Source organism: Geotrypetes seraphini, chromosome 7, assembly GCF_902459505.1.
Source record: "Geotrypetes seraphini chromosome 7, aGeoSer1.1, whole genome shotgun sequence".
Classification (NCBI taxonomy): Eukaryota; Metazoa; Chordata; class Amphibia; order Gymnophiona; family Dermophiidae; genus Geotrypetes; species Geotrypetes seraphini.
In genome coordinates this window covers 28,812,138-28,830,739 of record NC_047090.1, presented here as the reverse complement: position 1 = coordinate 28,830,739, position 18,602 = coordinate 28,812,138, and the positions used below count along the sequence as shown (strand labels likewise).

Sequence of the window (18,602 nt, the reverse complement as noted above, 5' to 3'; positions counted from 1 at the left end):
AGACTGAGGCTGCTGCGTAAGTGGCCCCGCAGGAGAGTAAGGCAAGCCATTTTGCTGTTGCTGTCCATTTAGAGAAGTAGCAGCAGTGGCCAGGATGGCGATGGGAAGGAGGTGGAAAAGTGCTGCTCCTGGTGTGTGGCAGTCCTAAATTGTTGTGCGGCCTCAAAAGAGGTGTGCAGCCGCACAGCTGAGAGGGAACATTACTACTATCAACTGCCATGTAGTTTGTAAATAGAAATAAAAATCATACTTTTATTTGTCTATTTTTTTTGAATGACCAAAATCTTAAAAATGAGTTAGAATGTATGGTTGTAAATGAAGAATTAGATGCAATAGGTATCTGGTGATGAGGACTGTATCTGAATTAATGGAAGCATGGAACAAATACAGAGAATCTCTAAGGGAGAAGAAATGATTAGAGTTTAATAGATGGAATGAATGGGAAGACCACTACTATTTCTATAGCGCTACCAGTCACACACAGCACTATACAGAGTCACAGGAATAAGAAAACAGTCCCTGCTCGAAAGAGCTTACAATCTAAACAGGCAAGACAGACAAACAAGATGTCATGGATACAGTTAAGGGTAATGGTTAATCAGCTGGCTGGGTTGGAGGGCAGAGAAGTAGGGTTAAGGATTGAAAGCTATATCAAAAAGGTGGTTTTCAGTCTGCTTTTAAACAAGGGAAGGGGCTTGACGGACAAACTCGGGTAATTTATTCCAGGCATAAGGGGCAGCTAGATGAAAGGAATGAAGTCTGGAATTGGTAGTGGAGGAGAAGGGTAATGTTAAAAGTGAATTATCTGAGGAACGGTGTTCTCTGGGATGTGAATAAGGAGAGAGAAGCGAGGAGAGATTGAGGGGCAGCAGAATGAACACACTTGTAGGTCAGCAATAAGATCTTGAACTGTATACGATGGCACATGTTCTCTTTATCTGGTAACATAGTGATTATATTACATTACAGTCAGCATTTATAGTTTGTGGTTAGCAAATCCAGATCCAGGTGGCTTACAAAAGATTGCAATAGGTGAGACATTAGACCATAGGGTTATTCTCCTTACTCACATGAGCTGCAAAATGAAATCCATTCCAGGTTTTTCAGTCTGCCTCCAGAGCATATCACAGGCTAGTTTAGCGCCCTCTAGCAGTCTTTTCTTCTGCAAGCATGAATGCAGCTGTGTGGATTTTGCTCTCCCCATTTTATTTTTAATTCGATGTAGTTTCGTCCCTTTCACGAGTATTTTTGCATTTGAAGTGGATTTGAAGCTCTGCCTGCTTGAGAATTCACAGACTTAGGTCTGTAGCTGACAAGCCAATCACTTCGGGGTACCTGTTAGCCAATCTGCTTAGTCTTCCTTGGAGCTCGGGGCCCTCCTGATCTAGTCTCACTCCCTGTTTAGTGGGGGGTTGAGCGCAGACTGTAGCGCGCTTAGTGGGCTCAGCAGTGTTCTGCAGCATACTGGCTGCATTGTAATGCCTCCACCCTTCCAGGTGCACATCCAGTGGTCCGCAGGGGTGAAGGCATAGTCCGACAATGGAGTCTGAGTGGCAGCACAAAGATTAGCTTGAAGGATGCATTCCAGCAGTGTGGTAGTGAATTCTGAACCGGCCGTTGAAAAGGCTGGAAGCAGGTGCAGCAGCTGTGTATCTGTTATCTGTGAGTACAGAGGAGCTGACAGGCTCCAACGATGATTTTCAGAAGTTAATTTCAAGGTGTTTTGAAAGTTTCCTAGTGTTCCTCTGTGTTCCCCCACCTGAAAAATCCTATTTTTTGTAATTTGTTAATTATGGAAGTGCCGTTTTTAGTGCATTTTTGGTGTGAATTTGGGTGCGGCAGCCATCTTGGATTTTCAACAATATTTTTTTCAACTTCTCCCTGCTTCTTTAAAATTTGAATTTTTGCCAGAAAAACTGCCAGAAGTCCTTGGGGTCTTCTAGTATGGATTCATACCAAATATGTGCAAAATTGCCACCTTTTAGAGCGTTTTTGCATGGTGCGGTTCAGCCTCCCTTTCACTGGAGCAGGCTGATTACATGCTCAGCTAGTCCGTTGGAGCGGCCACCTCTGTATTCGGGGCTTGGTTCTGCGGCTTCGTCTGTCAGCTACGAGACGACCCTCCGCAGCCTAAGAAGCACAAGTCTGAGTCATCTAAGAGTGACTTTATGCCCCAGGGTCCAGATACCTTCTCAGAATTCATGAGATTTTTCAGGTCCGTATTTCAATCCAAGGTTCTGGCTGCTGGATCCTCTTCTGTTCCCCCTGCTATGTATCTCAGTGCCCAAGTGTCCTCGGGGAGGGGTGGTGGAGGGGGTGTCGCTACGCTTCTGCCTGCGCTGTCTGTTCCTCCTTACCAGACTGTCTCATGGGTTCCAGCAGCTAATCAGGACCTACCTGATCCTTTGTTGGACAGTGCTGCACTTCCCGGGTTTGAGGATCCAGACTTGGGTGCTGGATTCACAGATCCGCTGGATTCACAGATCCCTTTGGGGCTCTGGATCCTAGACATGATCTGACTGTCAGGCGCTTGTTTAAGTTTGAGGCACTGCCAGATCTAATTGCTGCATCTTTACAGGAGTTGAGCTTGGATACCCAGCCCGCTCCTTCCATTTCTTCAACTATTCCCTGGCTCTGCAGCGTTCGTTTGCAGTCTGCGACCTTTCCTGGCATCCGGCTAAGAGTTCATGGTTACAGAGCAGTTTGACTCTCAGGTGGGTCCTTTATGGAATGCTTGGGCTATGTCCAGCTTGTATCCTCTGGTGCAGGAGGGTCAGCAGCTTTTGTGGCAGCCCAAGAGAGATTCCCTGGTGTCTTAGTTGACCCGGTGCAACTGTCTCCCTAGTAAAGGGAGAGTTGTGTTGAAAGCTATGACAAGACTGGTGGATGTGTTTCTCTGGAAAGTTTTGAACCAGCCATTTTAGGCATTAAAGCTGCTGTGATTAGGTCCTTTGTGGCACACACCTGTCTAGCTCAGTTATGAACGCCTTTTCCTCAGCTTCTGTTGGCTGGGATGGACTACTTGGTGGATGGCTTATATCAGAGGTCCCCAACCCTGTCCTGGAGGACCACCAGCCAGTCTGGTTTTCCCGATAGGCCTAATGAATATGCATGAGAGATTTACATATAATGGCATGCAAATCTTCCCCATGCATATTCATTAGGGTTATCCTGAAAACCAGACTGGCTGGTGGTCCTCCAGGACAGGGTTGGGGACCACTGGCTTATATGACCTTTTGAAAAGTGCTGGAAGGTGTCAGCGTATTCTATTTCGGCCCGCCAAATGCTTTGGGTTTGACAGTGGGCTGGTGATTCCACCTCCAAGGCAACTCTGGCGCAACTGCCTTTTAAGGGGCAGTTATTGTTTGGCAAGGGTATGGATGACGTCATGAATTTGGTAATGGACCATCACACAAAGACCTTGCTGGATAGTAGAGCATGGCCCAAGGGTTCTGGGCATCCTGACAAAATTTTTGTGACTACAGGCAAGATTCTCCTTCCTCATCACAAAGATTTTCTCAGGGTTCCAGGCTCCAGGCGCACTCTGCCTACCACCACCCGTCTTGCCTGACCTGCCTATACAACACAATGACACAGGGAACTGAGGGCCCCTTTGTGGATTAGGGGGTCTGCTCTCGGAGTTTCAGCCTGCCTGGATGCATTTTAGGACAGCCCAGTGGATCTTGGCAATTATTCAGTCAGGTTACAAGCTGGAATTTGCCCAGCTCCTGTCAGACTGGTTGTGTCTTCTGTTGAGAGCCCAGACACAGCAAGCTAAGTCCAGGCTGCTGTTCAGCGCTTGCTGAATATTCGAACAGTAGAACTGGTGCCAAGCGACCATTCGAGTTTACTTTATTGTTTCTAAGAGAGGATCGAAAGATTGGAGACCGATTCTGATTTTGCAGCACTTCCATCCGGCTCTCAAGCTTCCTCGGTTCTGGATGGAGACCATGCAGTTGATCCTTATAGCAGAGGCTCTGAGGAAGTTTCTGGCCTTCCTGGATCTTAGAGGCGAATTTGCACATTCCCATTTTTCCAGATCACCATAAGTTTCTGCGATTTCACGTGCTAGATCAGCATTATCAGTTTTCGGCCCTGCCTTTTGGGTTGGTGTCAGCACCCTTCACCAAAGTGATGGTGGTAGTAGTGGCTCAACTGAGGAAGTGGAGTTGCAGGCTCACCCTTATCTGGCCGACTGGTTGCTCAGAGTGCTCTCGGAAAAGGGGCACACTACGGTAGCGACAATGCTCTGCATACTGGAAGACCTGGGCTGGATTGTCAACTTCAAAAAGAGCCATCTGATGCCCATGCAGTCACTGGAATACCTTGGAGTTCTTTTCGATACGGTAGAGGGTCATGTTTACCTGCCCGAGGCTTGGGAACATAATCTCTGGGCATAGATTTTTGAGATATTGAAGATGGCAGCCCCTTCACCATGGGATGTCCTACAGGTTCTGGGTTCCAGGGTTGCCAAGCTGGAAGTGGTTCCCTGGGCCGAGGGTGCATGTGTCCTCTTCAGAATGCCTTACTCTCTTGCTGGGCGCTCCAACGAGATGGCTTAGAGCTGAGTCTCCTGTGGACTGTGGAGGCCAGAGTGAGTTTGACCTGGTGGCTTCATCCTCAATCCTCTGCTAGGGTGTTATGGTAAGCATTGCCTCCTGGATTGTAGTAATCATGGATGCCAACCTTCATGATTGAAGGGTCTCACCGCGGTCATTGTTCTTTTCAGGACTGTTGGACTCCGTCACCAAAGAAGTGGTCGATCAATGACGGCAGTGGCCTATGTTAATTGGGGAGGAACCAAGAACTCTTCCTTGGCTCAGGAGGCTCAACTTCATCTCCTGATATTGATGGCAGTGCATGAGATGGAGTGGCCAACGTTCAAGCAGACTTCCTCAGCCGTCAAGACTCGGAACCTAGGCGACATCAACACATGTTAAAAAGCCCTCCAGATGAGGCCCTGAACTGCCATTGGGGGGGGTGCTGGAAGAGAAGAGGCGAGGAGAGGTGCTGGCTGACTGCCTACAGGATATACCTCTCACCATGAGAGACTTACCGTGAGAGACGCATCCTGTATGTAGACAGTCAGCCAGCAGCACACAGTTTGTGATACACTGCCTTAGAGCTTGTTCCAACTAGTAATCTTAAAACAGTATTCAGTACAACTTAACCACGTTATACTCTCTCAATTATTACTTATTCTATAGTGTTGTTAGATATATGTGCACAAAAAAGAGATGGATGAGAATCCCTTCTCTGTGAGCTTAGTGTAAAAGCAGTGAGCTTAGTGTAAAAGCAGTCTTAAGATGTGTAAAAAGGGAGTGTGACTTAAACCTAGAATAGCTTTCCCAAGTTGATATGTTGCAAAAGTGGAAAACTTTGAGCTTACAGTGAAGAAGAGCACAGACAGTAACAACTTGCCTAATGAACTTGGATACCCATCTGCTTGCAAATTCTATTCGATTACCCAACCTCGGTCACAGTTCCTGGGTGGAGGAATCTCTCAGCCATTGCAAAACTAGCACGCAGTGGCTATAATTCTGTGTATGCATGTACCATTTTCCTAGGAAGCTCAGGCGTACAGTTTGTTGCACTGATGGCTGGGCTAAATAAGGAAAGGGGCGAAGGATAAAAATGGGTTTTCTACTAGGGCTGTAGTGCCTTGAGCCTTGATCTGGTTTTGATTTTGGCAGACACCTAGCAAAGCAGGAAGAAACTAGTGAGCTAAAAAGGGATGCAGTATCTCTGAATTTGTGTGGTTAAGACCTTTTAGTAAGTTCAGTCTTCTAAACATTTACCTACACTTTGGCAATTGTTTTTGCTTATGATCAGAAGGAATTGAAGAATCATACGGAATCTGAACCAAATCAGGTAGTGCCATTAGAGGGCACTGCTGTATGATTTATTTCCTCAAAACAGAGCAACTCCAGAAATAGCCATTTAACTGACACCTACTGAGATTTACACCACTTGTGCCCCCAAAGGGATGTACTGTTTTTTTGTTTGTGTTTTTGTTGTTTTTTTTGTTATTTATTAAAAAGAAAATAATGAAATGTACACTAATATGGAACAACATAGAAAGAGATGTTTCTGGCCCAGAAATATCTAAGAAAAAGGACCATTTAAATTAAATTGATTTATGGAGCATATATGATTGGGCGGACTGGACGGACCATACGGGTCTTTATTAGAGAGTTGCGCGGGGACAGAAATCCCACCCGTCCCTGCGAGGAAACCCCTCCGTCTCCACCCGTCCCTATAAACTAAAGAAATAGTTATTTCATTTAATTATGCTACTGAATTAAAGGCTCTGGTAGAAACCCATTTACAAACAAGCAAAAAGACGTTATTAATTTGGAAATATTAATTGGGAAGAATACATACTTTGTAAACGGGTTTCTACCAGAACCTCTAATGTTTATAAATTTTTATCAACACAACTAATATACTACTTTATCCTAAAGCAAAAAAAAAAAAAAGAAATATAATTTTTTTCCTACCTTTGTTGCCTGGTTTCTGCTTTCCTCATGTTCTCATTCAATTCCTTCCATCCACTATCTCTCTTCTCTCTGCGTCTTCCATTTGCTCTGTTACTGTGCCTCTCTCTTTCTCCCCCCTTTCAAATTGGTCTGGCACCTATCTTCTTCCCTCCGCTCCCCCCATAGTCTGGCATCTCTGTCTTCTTCCCTGACAGCTTCTTCTCCCCACTCTCTCTTCCCCATTTCCTTTCAGCGTCCTTCTCCTCCCCCCCCCCCCGTCTTCCCCATGTCCTTTCAGCGTCCTTCTCCTCCCCCCTCAGTTTTACCTTAAGCATCTTTTCCACTCCACCTCTCCTCCCTGCTCCTTACCTTTGTGGGGCTTCCCCGCCTGACTGACAACAGAACAGGCCCGGTCCGACAAACCTCCCTGCCCTGTAGCCGCGAATCTAAATTACTTTCTTACAGCAGCTGGAGTATTGAAGCTGCTGTAAGAAAGTAATTTAGATTCGCGGCTACAGGGCAGGGAGGTTTGTCGAACCGGGCCTGTTGGTCGGTCGGTCGGAGGAAGCACCACAAAGGTAAGGGGACCTGGCCGGCTGTGCACCCTCCCCTATGGCTGCACCCAGGGTGGACCGCCCTCCCCGCCCCCCCCCCCTTGGTATGCCACTGCCGATCGCAGCACACAGCTGATCGGAATGCAAGTCTTCCAGATGTCAGTGCTGACGTCGGAGGGAGGGAGGGCTTTGCTTAAGCCCTCCCTCAGACGTCTGCGCTGACATCGTGGAAGACTTCCGTTCCGATTGGCTGTGTGCTGCGGCAGGGCAGGTAGGGAGAAGACGAGCCTCGCATCCAATCCTGCAGGAACCCCGCGACCCTAGGGGGCGTCCCCACGGGATCCCCGCGACATGAAGGGGGAACCCGTGGGATCCCCGCGGGATTCCCGTCGTCCCCGTTCCTGTGCAGCTCTCTAGTCTTTATTTGCCTTCATTTACTATGTTACTATGAAACTGTGAAACAGTTTTGCCTGCAACGCCCAGTATCTGGCCAGCTTTCATAAATGAAATTGGGTTTCTTGAAGCTTGGGTACTGCTAACGAGCTGTTTTTAAATGCTTGCTTCTACTGCTTTTGTGGGTAACATGTCTTTTCTTACTGACAGTAGTATTTTGGTTTTACTAGATGGAGAAGGGGAAGGAGAAGGAGATGGAGCAGCAGGGAAGAAAAGGAAGAAGAAGAAAAAGAAGCGAGGATGTGAGTCCTGAGACAGCAATTTTTGTGTCCTTTTTGTCTGCCTTTATTTCAGAGAGGTTTCACCTGGTTCCTTTCCCGTCTGGTTCCTATTAGGTGCATGAAAACATTTTTATAGTGAACATGATGGGAAAGTGTGTTTGTGTATAACATTAATTAGCTGAACTTGTGTCTGTCCCATGTTGACTTGCAGTTATGTATTTGAGATTACATTTTGTGATATATATATTTTTGCATACAAGAGATAAGAACATAAGAACATAAGCAGTGCCTCCGCCGGGTCAGACCATAGGTCCATTATGCCCAGCAGTCCGCTCCCGCGGCGGCCCAAACAGGTCACCTGTCTGAATCACCAGAAGGGGCCCCCTTGCTACCCTGGTTTCCCATTGAAGTCCTATCTTCCCATCGAAGTCCTAACCCTCCGGTTTTGCACATGCATGACCTGGTCGGGATTCTATACTTATTTCCTGGATACTTCTCTCAATATCCCACGATCCCTTTATCCCTCAGGAATCCGTCCAATCCCTGTTTGAATCCCTGTACCGTACTCTGCCCGACCACTTCCTCCGGCAGTGCATTCCAAGTGTCCACGACCCTCTGGGTGAAAAAAAACTTCCTTGCATTTGTTTTGAACCTATCTCCCTTCAGTTTCTCCGAGTGCCCCCTCATACCTGTTGTCCCCTTCAGTCTGAAGAATCTGTCCCTATCCACCCTCTCTATGCCCCTCATGATCTTGAAGGTCTCTATCATGAGGGGCATAGAGAGGGTGGATAGGGACAGATTCTTCAGACTGATGTTTTGCTTAGTTTTCTTCCATTTTACATCTTTGACAAACATGTTTCAGGTCCTGTCTAGACTGAAATTTTAATCTGCTCTTGAATGCTTTATATTAACACTTAAGTCTCTTCAAAGCTTGAGTGTTTTTTTTTGTTGTTTTTGGAATTCTCTTAATTGAAAATTGTGCTATTTGGGATATTACAAGAGTTGTGTTTTGTGTATAGGGTATAAAACAGTATTCATATACTAGATATTGGATTCTTCTATAATACACCAAATCCCATTATATGTAAACTCCACCTCCTCCCCCCCAGCACAATGTTTTGTTTTGTTTTTTAAATAAACTGTAGTTACAATGTGTACCATTAAACCTGTCCCAATGCTATTCTTTCTTATGTGCTATTTTGAGAAAAGTTAACTGTGGCAACTACTACTACTATTTATTATTTCTATAGCGCTGAAAGGCATATGCAGCGCTGTACATTTTAACTTACAATAGATAGTCCCTGTTCAGAAGAGCTTACAGTCTAATTTAGATGGGACATTTCAGGGTTGGGGAGGTTATAGTGGGTCTAGGTATCTGACAGCAGTGAGGGGGAGTTTAAGAGTTGAAAGCAGTTTCAAAAAGTGGGCCTTTAGCTTGGATTTTAACACTGCCAGTGACGGAGCACGACGTATTGATTCAGGCAACCTGTTTCAGGCATAAGGCGCCGCAAGAAAGAAGGGATGGAGTCTGGAGTTAGCCGTGGAAGAGAAGGGTATAGATAAGAGGGGCTTGCCCGATGAGCAGAGATCATTGGTGGGGGGAGCATAGGGGGAGGTGAGCAAGGAGAGATATCGGGGGGGGAGGGGGCTTCAGAGCGAACGCAGTTGTAGGTCAGCAGAGGAGTTTAAACTCTATTTGGAAATGGACAGGAAGCGACTTGAGGAAAAGGGGTAATGTGAGAATAGCAGCTCTCACAGAATGAGTCGCGCAGCAGCATTTTGAGCAGATTGAAGAGGCGAAAGACAGGTGCATGGGAGGCCTGAGAAGTACGTTTCAGTAGTCTAAGTGCGAGATGACTAGAGCATGGACAAGGGTTTTGGTCTTGTTTTCAGAGAGAAGAGGACAGATTTTGTTAATGTTATAGAGGAGGAAGCAACAGGATTTTGACGGTCTGTTGGATCTGAGCTGAGAAGGAGAGAGACGAATCAAAGATCACCCCAAGGTTTTGAGCCGACGAAACAGGGAGGAGGATAACGTTATCCACAGAGAGAGAGAACAGCGAGAGGGGGGAGGCTGCTTTGAGGGGAAAGATAAGGAATTCAGTTTTAGCCATATTCAGTTTGAGATGGCGGCGAGACATCCAAGCGGCAATGTCAGACAGGCAGGCTGAAATTCGGGCCTGAACTCTCGTACATTATTATAGCTGGGAGCATGCCCAGGAGGGAGTCACACTTTCTGGTTGATATTTGTGCTGGGAGATGAAAAGCTTTTTTTTTTTTTTTTTTTTTAATATACAAGCAACTTAGGTTTCCTTCAGATGCGATTATTATAATTTTTAAAATCATTCTATAAGATGCACTTGACCATAAGACGCACCCCCCTGTAAAGGAGGAAAAGCCAAGGAAATAATCAATCTGCCCACCACTCTGCCCTGTCCCCTGTTTCCTCCCCCCCCCCCCCCCCCCCGGTGGTTTAGTGGTAGGCTGGGACAGGGTACAGGGCAGGTCTAGTGATAGGCAGCTCCCTACCCGGTACTTTTTTTTTTTTTTTTTCCACTCTCGTTGGTCCAGTGCTGTATCGGCAAGAGTGCAGAAAGCTCCTGCTGATACAGTGCTGGACCAACGGGAGTGGGAAAAAAAAGGTACTGGGGGGGGGGTAATTCACTGCATAAGACACAACTTTATTTCCACCTACTTTTGGGGGAGAAAAATATGGTGTGTGGTTTGTTTTGTTGTTGTTTTTTGTTTTGTTTAAATTTTAAATATCAGTATAGATGCTGAATCTAAGACACTTTAACAGTAAAGCGAGCATTGGCCCTTTTCAGCTACCCTCTTCCTTTCATGCCTGAACTGTTATACATTGTTCTTTTTAAATTCCTTTTTAAAGCTTCTGTGGTGAAAGAACCACATATACAAAGTGTTTGCAGGTAATACTAAACATTCTAAGACGTTCATTTCTACTCAACAGCCAAAGGACAGACAGATCCACCCTCTATTCCAATATTTGATCTATATCCTAGTGGGGTTTTTCCAAAAGGAGAGGAATGTGAATACCCACCGACACAAGATGGGTATGTATGAATTTTAAACTGTTTTAAGGCATTGATGGTACAACTTAGTTATTCATGGAATTTTATAACAATAGTGGGTTGGAGAATCAAATTCATTTTGAAAATAAGAATCAACCTTGTTATAAACATTGACCCAGGCTACAATTTAAGAAATTGGTGGAGTGAACAGAGCTGCCCACATTTGTGCTGCAAGCAGTAGAAATGCCAGGGCCCAGCACACTGGCTTTTTTTTTTCTCCAGTACCATAATTGGGAGAACTTATGGTAGTCAGGTCATTTGCTTACTTCATCTATGACTGAGTTCAAATCCAGTGTATCTCTGTCAAGTAGTTGGCCTCTGCCCAGCTCATCCATCAATCCATCCACATGGTTGGTAAATGAATATCTGGTCTGGAGTGGGGTAAGGGAGGAGAAGGAGGTAAAGTTGACTGAGGAATGCAGTAGCAAACTGCAGACTACTCCACCAGAAATCAGTCAAGATATTATCATGAAGGTGGCTGTTTCATATGTTGTTGCATGTGTATATGGCTTTACCTTTTTATTGCCATCATTGGCAGAACTGCAGTGATTCCACAGTATATTGCAGATGCTTGTGACTTTGGGCAAGTAATTTGACCCTCCATTGTCCCAGGTATAAAAACTTAGATGGGAACTAACTAGGGACAGAGAAGGTACCTGGATATAATATTTAAACCACAAAGATGGTACTACTGTATTTTCACGTACATAACGCGCACCCGTGTAAAACGCGCGGGAAACCGACATATATGTAAAAAAAAAATTTATATACTGCGCACACCCGTATACCGCGCATGCTGCCCCGACTCTCCTTTCGCCCGCCCTGACTCTCCTCTGGCCACCCCGACTCTCCTTTCCCCCGCCCCGACTCTCCTCTCCCCCTTGAAGTCCTGTCCCCACCCTGAAAGCCTGATGCCCCCCCCGACATCCGATACACCCCCCCGCAGGACCGCTCGCACCCCTCCCCGAAGGACCGCTCGCACGCACTCCCACCCGCACCCCCACCCTGAAGGACCGCTCGCACCCTAACAGCCTCCCGACCCCCCCCCCCCGCTTATCATGTAGAAGCTCCTACCGGTGTCCTGCTGCTTCCTCTTGGCAGTCCCGGCCCTTCTGTGAGCCCTGCGTCTACGCTGCTTCGTCTTCTGGCGGTCCCGCCCTTTCTCAGTCTCAGGTTTGCATTCTTCTTCGGTCACCATGACCAAGAGTATGGGATTCTGTGCAGGTTCTAGGATCCATGTTGCTGACTCCACTGGGAACTTCGGCTTGCTTTCCTATTATAACGCTATAGCAGTCTCTTTTGTTCCGTTGGTTCCTGGTATCTCAGGGCTCCAATTATTTGGTAGGCTCCTCAAGCATCGCTCTGTATGATTTGGTGGCTCAGCGAGATTTCTCTTTTCGAAGGCATGTCTCGGTCTTTGCTGGACTAGCTCATAGCCACCAATAATCCTGGGCTGTCGGATTGGGGGGCTCGGTGCCTTCCATCCTCAGCTCCAGGAGTCTGGTCTTAAGAGGCGACTCAGTACTTGTTCATTCTTCTACTCTGGAGAATGGTCCGGCTACCGCTTTTGGAGCTTCAGACCATTCTTCCGGAATGACGCTGAAGGTCTTTTCAGTCAGTATTATGATGGGGGTATTTCTCTACAGCCTGGGCAGTAGGTGATGTACTCAGTTGGCAGGTAAAGTTGTGGTTCTACTCCAGTGGGTGGACCCTCGTCTTCCTCTTCTGTAGGCAGATCATTTTATAGGTCAGGAAAAGAGTTTGGATAGACTTTCTCTCCGCAAAATTTGTGCATGACCCATTTATTGTATGTTACAGTGTACAGCGCTGTGTGCGCTCTAGAAAGTGTAAATGTTAGTACTAGTGAAATCTACATCCTGGATATTGAGAATTTTGACTCAGGCGTTCCAGCTCTTTTATAGAAGTGAGATCTCCTGGAACCAGACCTCATGGCCTCGTATCAAAATTCTAAGCTTCCTAGCTTTTTCGACAGGCACAGGGAGTGGGAGTCAGAGGGGGTAGTAGCGTGGCTTCTTTCTCGCCTCTGGTTTCTCTTTTTTCAGTGTTTTCCCCTGGCTGATGATGGCTTGGACTTGCCATCTCAAGCTCGCTTTCAGAGCACAGTATGTGTAGAATCTCTGGATTGGCTGTGCCATCCTTTCTATGTGGATCTGATGAGTCTTTCGACAGCTGGACTGTTGAGTTTCCTGGTATCTCTGGATTTGCTCACCTAGGGTCCGATCAACATGGATATTCGTACTACTTTGGTATTGCGACCTAGCTTTTGAAAAGTCATGGCTGACGTGTAAGGGTTATGCGAAGCAGGTTGTTTCTTCTCCTATCCAGGCGATACAGACATCTTCACCTGTGGCTTCTGCTTCCTTTTGGAGGTTTATCCCAGGACAAGCAGGCAGCATATTCTCACATGTGGGTGACGTCATCTACGGAGCCCCAGCGCGGACAGCTTTTCAAGCAAACTTGATTGAAGTTTCAAGTTTGCTATGCTGCACCACGCATGTGCATGCCTTCTTGCCCACTAGAGGGCGCATCCCCACCTCGTGGTCCTCAGTTCTGTTTTTTCCGCGGAGCCAGAAGCCCTGTTCGTTTTGTGCTCCGTGCATTTTGGCCTTCTGCCACCGCGACTGATTGTTTTTTCTCGGTCGCTGTGCTTTATTTCTTATTTTCGTCGTTCGCGTGTGCGTTTTGTAAAAAAAAAAAATATTTTTTCATTCGGCTGCCGGGGGCTCCCGGGAGCCGCGGCCGCGGGACCTCGCTCGTTCCCGGCCGGTTTTTTGATTCATGTCCCATCCCTTGACGGGCTTTAAAAAGTGCACCCGGTGTGATCAGTTGCTTTCCATAACCGATCCCCACCGGTGGTTCTTGCTTTGCCTGGGTCCTGAGCATCCAACAGACTCCTGCACTCGGTGCTCTACTTTTCAGCCGAGAGCTCTCTGCCGCCGTCGCGCTCGAATGGCGGAGCTCTTTGCTGTGGACCCCGCGGCGGGGAAGGCCTCGATGTCGGCCTCGGCTTCGGCCCCGGCCTTGACCTCGGCCTCGACTCCCTCGACCTCGCCGCGTCAGCCCGCCTCGTCGAAGCCGGCATCCTCGACCCCGAAGTCGACGGTGGGTAAGTCCTCACTTCCTTCTTCTGTTCCAGGGTCCTCCAAGAAACCATCCTCGGGCTCTTCGACGGGGGCGGGTGGGTCGTCCTCGGCCCCGCCCCGAGCGTCGAAGACGGGTGCCCTGCGGGAATACTCGAGACCGAGGTCGCCCTCGAGGGAGCACCCCCCGGCCCCGGACTTACCGTCCATGTTTGCCGTGCCTGTATTCCAGGACTTGCTCCGGGCGCTTATTGCCTCTGAGCTGTCCGGCGCCCTCACGCATCTGCAGCCGGCTGCCGCCTCGACAGCTTCGGCCTCGGCGGCCTTGGTCTCGGTGGCCCCAGTCTCGGCCCCGGCCTCGACTCCCGGGGTAGCCCCGGCCTCGAACCCGTCCTTGCCCTCGACCTCGGTAGTAGACCAGCCTGAGCGGAGTGTGCGGCCTCGGGACAAGGTGCGTAGGGTTCGCCGGATTTCCTCCACCTCCTCCTCGTCGAGGTCCTCCCGGGGCTCATCGCCCTCGGGTCGGCCTCGGGCGAAGCGTCGGGCGAGGAAGCCCAATCGCCATCGGGGCTCTCATCGACGACGCGGTCGCTCCTCGACGACCCGGACGGAGACCCTGCGCGTCTCGGAGCTCCGCCTCGATAATCCGAGGCTGTTCGTTCTTCCGAGGGAGGGTTATCGAGGGACCCCTCGCCGAAGTTGAGGGAGCTTGCCTCGGTGCCTCGTACCCCGGGGACTTCCCTCAGGGGGTCCTCGGGGCATCGGAGGTCTCCGACCCCAACCAAGTCCTTGGGTGTGGCTTCCTGGGGCTCGGAGTCTGGCACTGGTAGACCCCGGTATTCCCGGGAGGCTTCTCCTTCCTTTTTGGCGGAGCGGGCCTCTCGCTCTCCTTCCCCGCCTTCCAGGCCCTCATCCTATCGATTTGTTTTGGACATGGGGAGGGCATTGGACCTCGACCTTTTGTCGGGCTCTCAATACACTAAGGAATTTTTGGAGGAACAAGATCTGCCTTCTCCTCCGCGAGAGTCTCCGCGTCTGCCTTTGAACAAGGTGCTTCACCAGACGTTTCTCAAGAACTTGGACTCCCCTCTGACCGTCACAGCGGTTCCTTCCAAAATGGAGTCGAAATACCGTACGGTCCCCTGTAAGGGGTTCGAGAAGGCGCAGTTGTCTCACCAATCTTTGTTGGTCGAGTCGGCGTTGAAAAAAATCGCAGCCTTCTCGGGTCTCTGCAGCGGTCCTGCCTGGGCGGGAGGGGCGGACCCTGGACAAATTTGGTCGTCTCCTCTACCACAACTCGATGATGGCTACCAGGGTCCTTAATTATGTCTTCACCTTTTCATCCTATTTGCGGCACATGGTGAAGGAGATGCCCCATTTTCACGGGGTCATGCCGGATTCCCATAAACGGGACTTTGGCAAGTTTATGGACTCCTTGTCTCAACTGCATCTGTACCTGTTCCATGCTGTGTACGACGCCTTTGAGTTGTCCTCCCGGGTCGCTGCCTTTGCGGTGGCCATGCGCCGTCTCGCGTGGCTCCACACGGTTGATATGGACCCGAATTTGCAGGAGCGCCTGGCCAATTTGCCGTGTGTAGGATCTGAATTGTTTGATGAATCTCTTGAGGCGCCGACCAAACGCCTGTCGGAACATGAGCGCTCCATCGCCTCTTTGGTCCGTCCCAAACCCCGGGTGGCGACGCCGAAACCATTCAGACCGCCACCACACCACTACCCACAAAAGTCGACGCCGGTGTTTTCCAGGCCTCCACCTCGGCGTCCCCCTCAGCAGAGCAGAGCGCCCAAACAGAAGCCTCAGGCGCAAGGGGCGTCTAAGCCCGCGCCGTCTTTTTGACGTGCTGCGCGGATGGGGGCTGGCCCCCTCCGCACTGACGCCGAGCCCGCTGCCCATCGGGGGCCGATTGCGAGCCTTTCATTCAGTCTGGGCTCAGATAACTTCAGACGCTTGGGTCCTCTGTGTCATCTCGGAGGGCTACTCTCTCAACTTCTTGACACCGCCACCGGAAAACCCGCCAGATGCGGCGCTTTCCAATCGACACCAGCTCCCTCCTCTCGGAGGCCAGGGCCTTGTTGAGACTTCGGGCGGTGGAGCCGGTACCCCCCAAACAACGAGGACGGGGGGTTTACTCCCGTTATTTTTTGGTTCCAAAGAAGACCGGGGACTTGCGCCCCATTTTGGACCTCCGGAAGCTCAACAAGTTCCTGGTCAGAGAGAAGTTCCGTATGTTGTCGCTTCCGGTCCTGTACCCGCTGTTGGAAGCAGGGGACTGGATGTGCTCCCTGGACCTGAAGGAGGCTTACACCCATGTTCCGGTGCATCCCGCCTTCCGCAAGTTTCTCCGATTCCAGGTGGGAGAGTTGCACCTTCAGTATCGGGTCCTCCCCTTTGGGCTGGCTTTGTCCCCTCGAGTCTTCACAAAGTGTATGGTAGTTGTCGCAGCGGTCTCAGGGTCTGCAGGTCTTTCCCTACCTGGACGATTAGCTGATCAAGGCCCCTTCCAGGGAGGGGGTTATCTCAGCGACCCGACAGACTATCATCTTCCTTCAACGTCTGGGGTTCGAAGTGAACTTTCCCAAGTCTCAGTTGTGCCCGGCTCAATCCCTTCAGTTTATCGGGGCCGTGCTGGACACAGTTCGCCTACGGGCGTTTCTCCCGCCTCCGCAGTTGGAGACCCTGCTGCGCCTGAGTTCCCAGATTTCGCTGCAGACTTCGGTGTCGGCACAGCGTCTGATGGTTCTACTCGGCCATATGGCGTCGACGGTGCATGTCACACCGTTCGCCCGCTTGCACCTGAGGCTTCCTCAGTGGACCTTGGCCTCCCAGTGGCGTCAGGACCGCGACCCGCTCTCCTTTCCTGTAGCAGTGACTCCTTCCTTGAGACGCTCGCTCCGTTGGTGGACCAACTCTTCTAATCTTTCCGGGGGTTTGCTCTTTCTCGTCCCTCCGCATCGCAAGGTCCTGACCACGGACTCGTCGGAGTACGCGTGGGGGGCTCATTTCGATGGTCTGCGGACTCAAGGTCTATGGTCAGCGGAGGACCGTCTTTGTCACATCAATGTGTTGGAGCTTCGTGCCATTTTTCTGGCAGCTCGATCGTTCTGCCACCTGCTGCACGATCAGGTAGTCCTCGTGCGGACGGACAACCAAGTGGCAATGTACTATGTGAACAAGCAAGGGGGGACGGGCTCTTGGTCCCTGTGCCGGGAAGCCCTGCGCCTTTGGGAATGGGCGGTTTCCCAAAACATCTTCCTGCGGGCGGTTTACATTCAGGGAGAGAAGAATTGTCTGGCCGACAAACTCAGTCGTCTTCTACAGCCGCACGAGTGGTCGTTAAACTCCCGAGTTCTGCACGAGGTCTTCGACCGCTGGGGGACTCCTCAGGTGGATCTGTTTGCCTCCCTGGAGACTCACAAACTGCCCCTATATTGTTCTCGGATGTACTCCCCGGACCGTCTCGAGGCCGATGCCTTTCTTCTCGACTGGGGAGTGAGGTTCCTTTATGCGTTTCCTCCTTTCCCTCTGATCTTGAGGACGTTGGTTCATCTCAAATCGTCAGGAGCCACGATGATTCTCATTGCGCCTCGTTGGCCTCGTCAGCACTGGTTCTCCCTACTCCTTCAACTCAGTGTCAGGGAGCCTCTGCTTCTGCCTGTCTTTCCCTCTCTGCTGTCTCAGAGTCGGGGTTCGCTGTTGCATCCCAATCTTCAGTCCTTACATCTGACGGCTTGGTTTCTTTCCCCTTGACTTCGGTTTCGGTTTCTCAGTCGGTTAGGGAGGTTTTGGAAGCCTCGCGCAAGGTCTCAACTCGGCTTTGTTATTCCCAGAAGTGGACCAGATTTTCATCCTGGTGTTCCTCGCACCATTTGGATCCGAGTTCGGCTCCGGTGTCTTCGGTTCTGGAATATTTGTTGCATTTGTCCAAGTCTGGGCTGAAGACGATTTCCATTCGAGTGCATCTTAGTGCTGTTGCTGCTTTCCATCGGCATCTTGAGGGTCGCTCTCTCTCTCTTCATCTTCTGGTGACTCGTTTCATGCGGGGTCTGGTGAATGTTCATCCCCCTCTGAAACCGCCTCCTGTGGTTTAGGATCTTAATGTGGTTTTGGCTCAGCTGATGAAGCCTCCTTTTGAGCCTATTGACAAATCTCATCTTAAGTTTCTTACTTGGAAGGTGATTTTTCTGATTGCACTCATCTCAGCTAGGCGGGTTAGTGAGTTGCAGGCTTTGGTTGCGGACCCACCTTTTACTGTGTTTCATCATGACAAGGTGGTCCTTCGCACCCATCCTAAATTTTTGCCGAAGGTTGTGTCTGATTTCCACCTCAATCAGTCCATTGTTCTTCCGGTGTTCTTTCCGAAGCCCCACTCGCAACCTGGTGAGGTGGCGCTTCACACGCTTGACTGTAAGAGGGCGTTGGCTTTTTATCTTCAACGCACTCAGTCTCATTGGAAGGTTCCTCAATTATTTTTGTCCTTCGACCCTAATCGGTTAAGACGTCCGGTTTCCAAGCGCACCTTGTCTAACTGGTTGGCTGCTTGTATTTCTTTTTGCTACGCTCAGGCTGGTCTCGCGCTGCATGGTCGGGTCACGGGACATAAGGTCCGAGCAATGGCAGCTTCTGTTGCTTTCCTCCAGCGGAGGACATCTGCAAGGCTGCCACTTGGTCTTCGGTTCATACTTTCAC

General features: G+C 49.6%; 1 protein-coding gene across 1 annotated transcript in view; it reads left to right on the top strand.

The window, feature by feature from the left end:
• The window catches only part of METAP2 (methionyl aminopeptidase 2), a 69,223-nt gene that overhangs the window by 15,262 nt on the left and 35,359 nt on the right, over nucleotides 1-18,602 (top strand). The window contains exons 3-4 of the mRNA XM_033951690.1: nucleotides 7,657-7,728; nucleotides 10,676-10,778. Of these exons, the coding sequence (XP_033807581.1) occupies nucleotides 7,657-7,728; nucleotides 10,676-10,778 (175 nt within the window). The remainder of the gene's footprint in view (nucleotides 1-7,656; nucleotides 7,729-10,675; nucleotides 10,779-18,602) is intronic.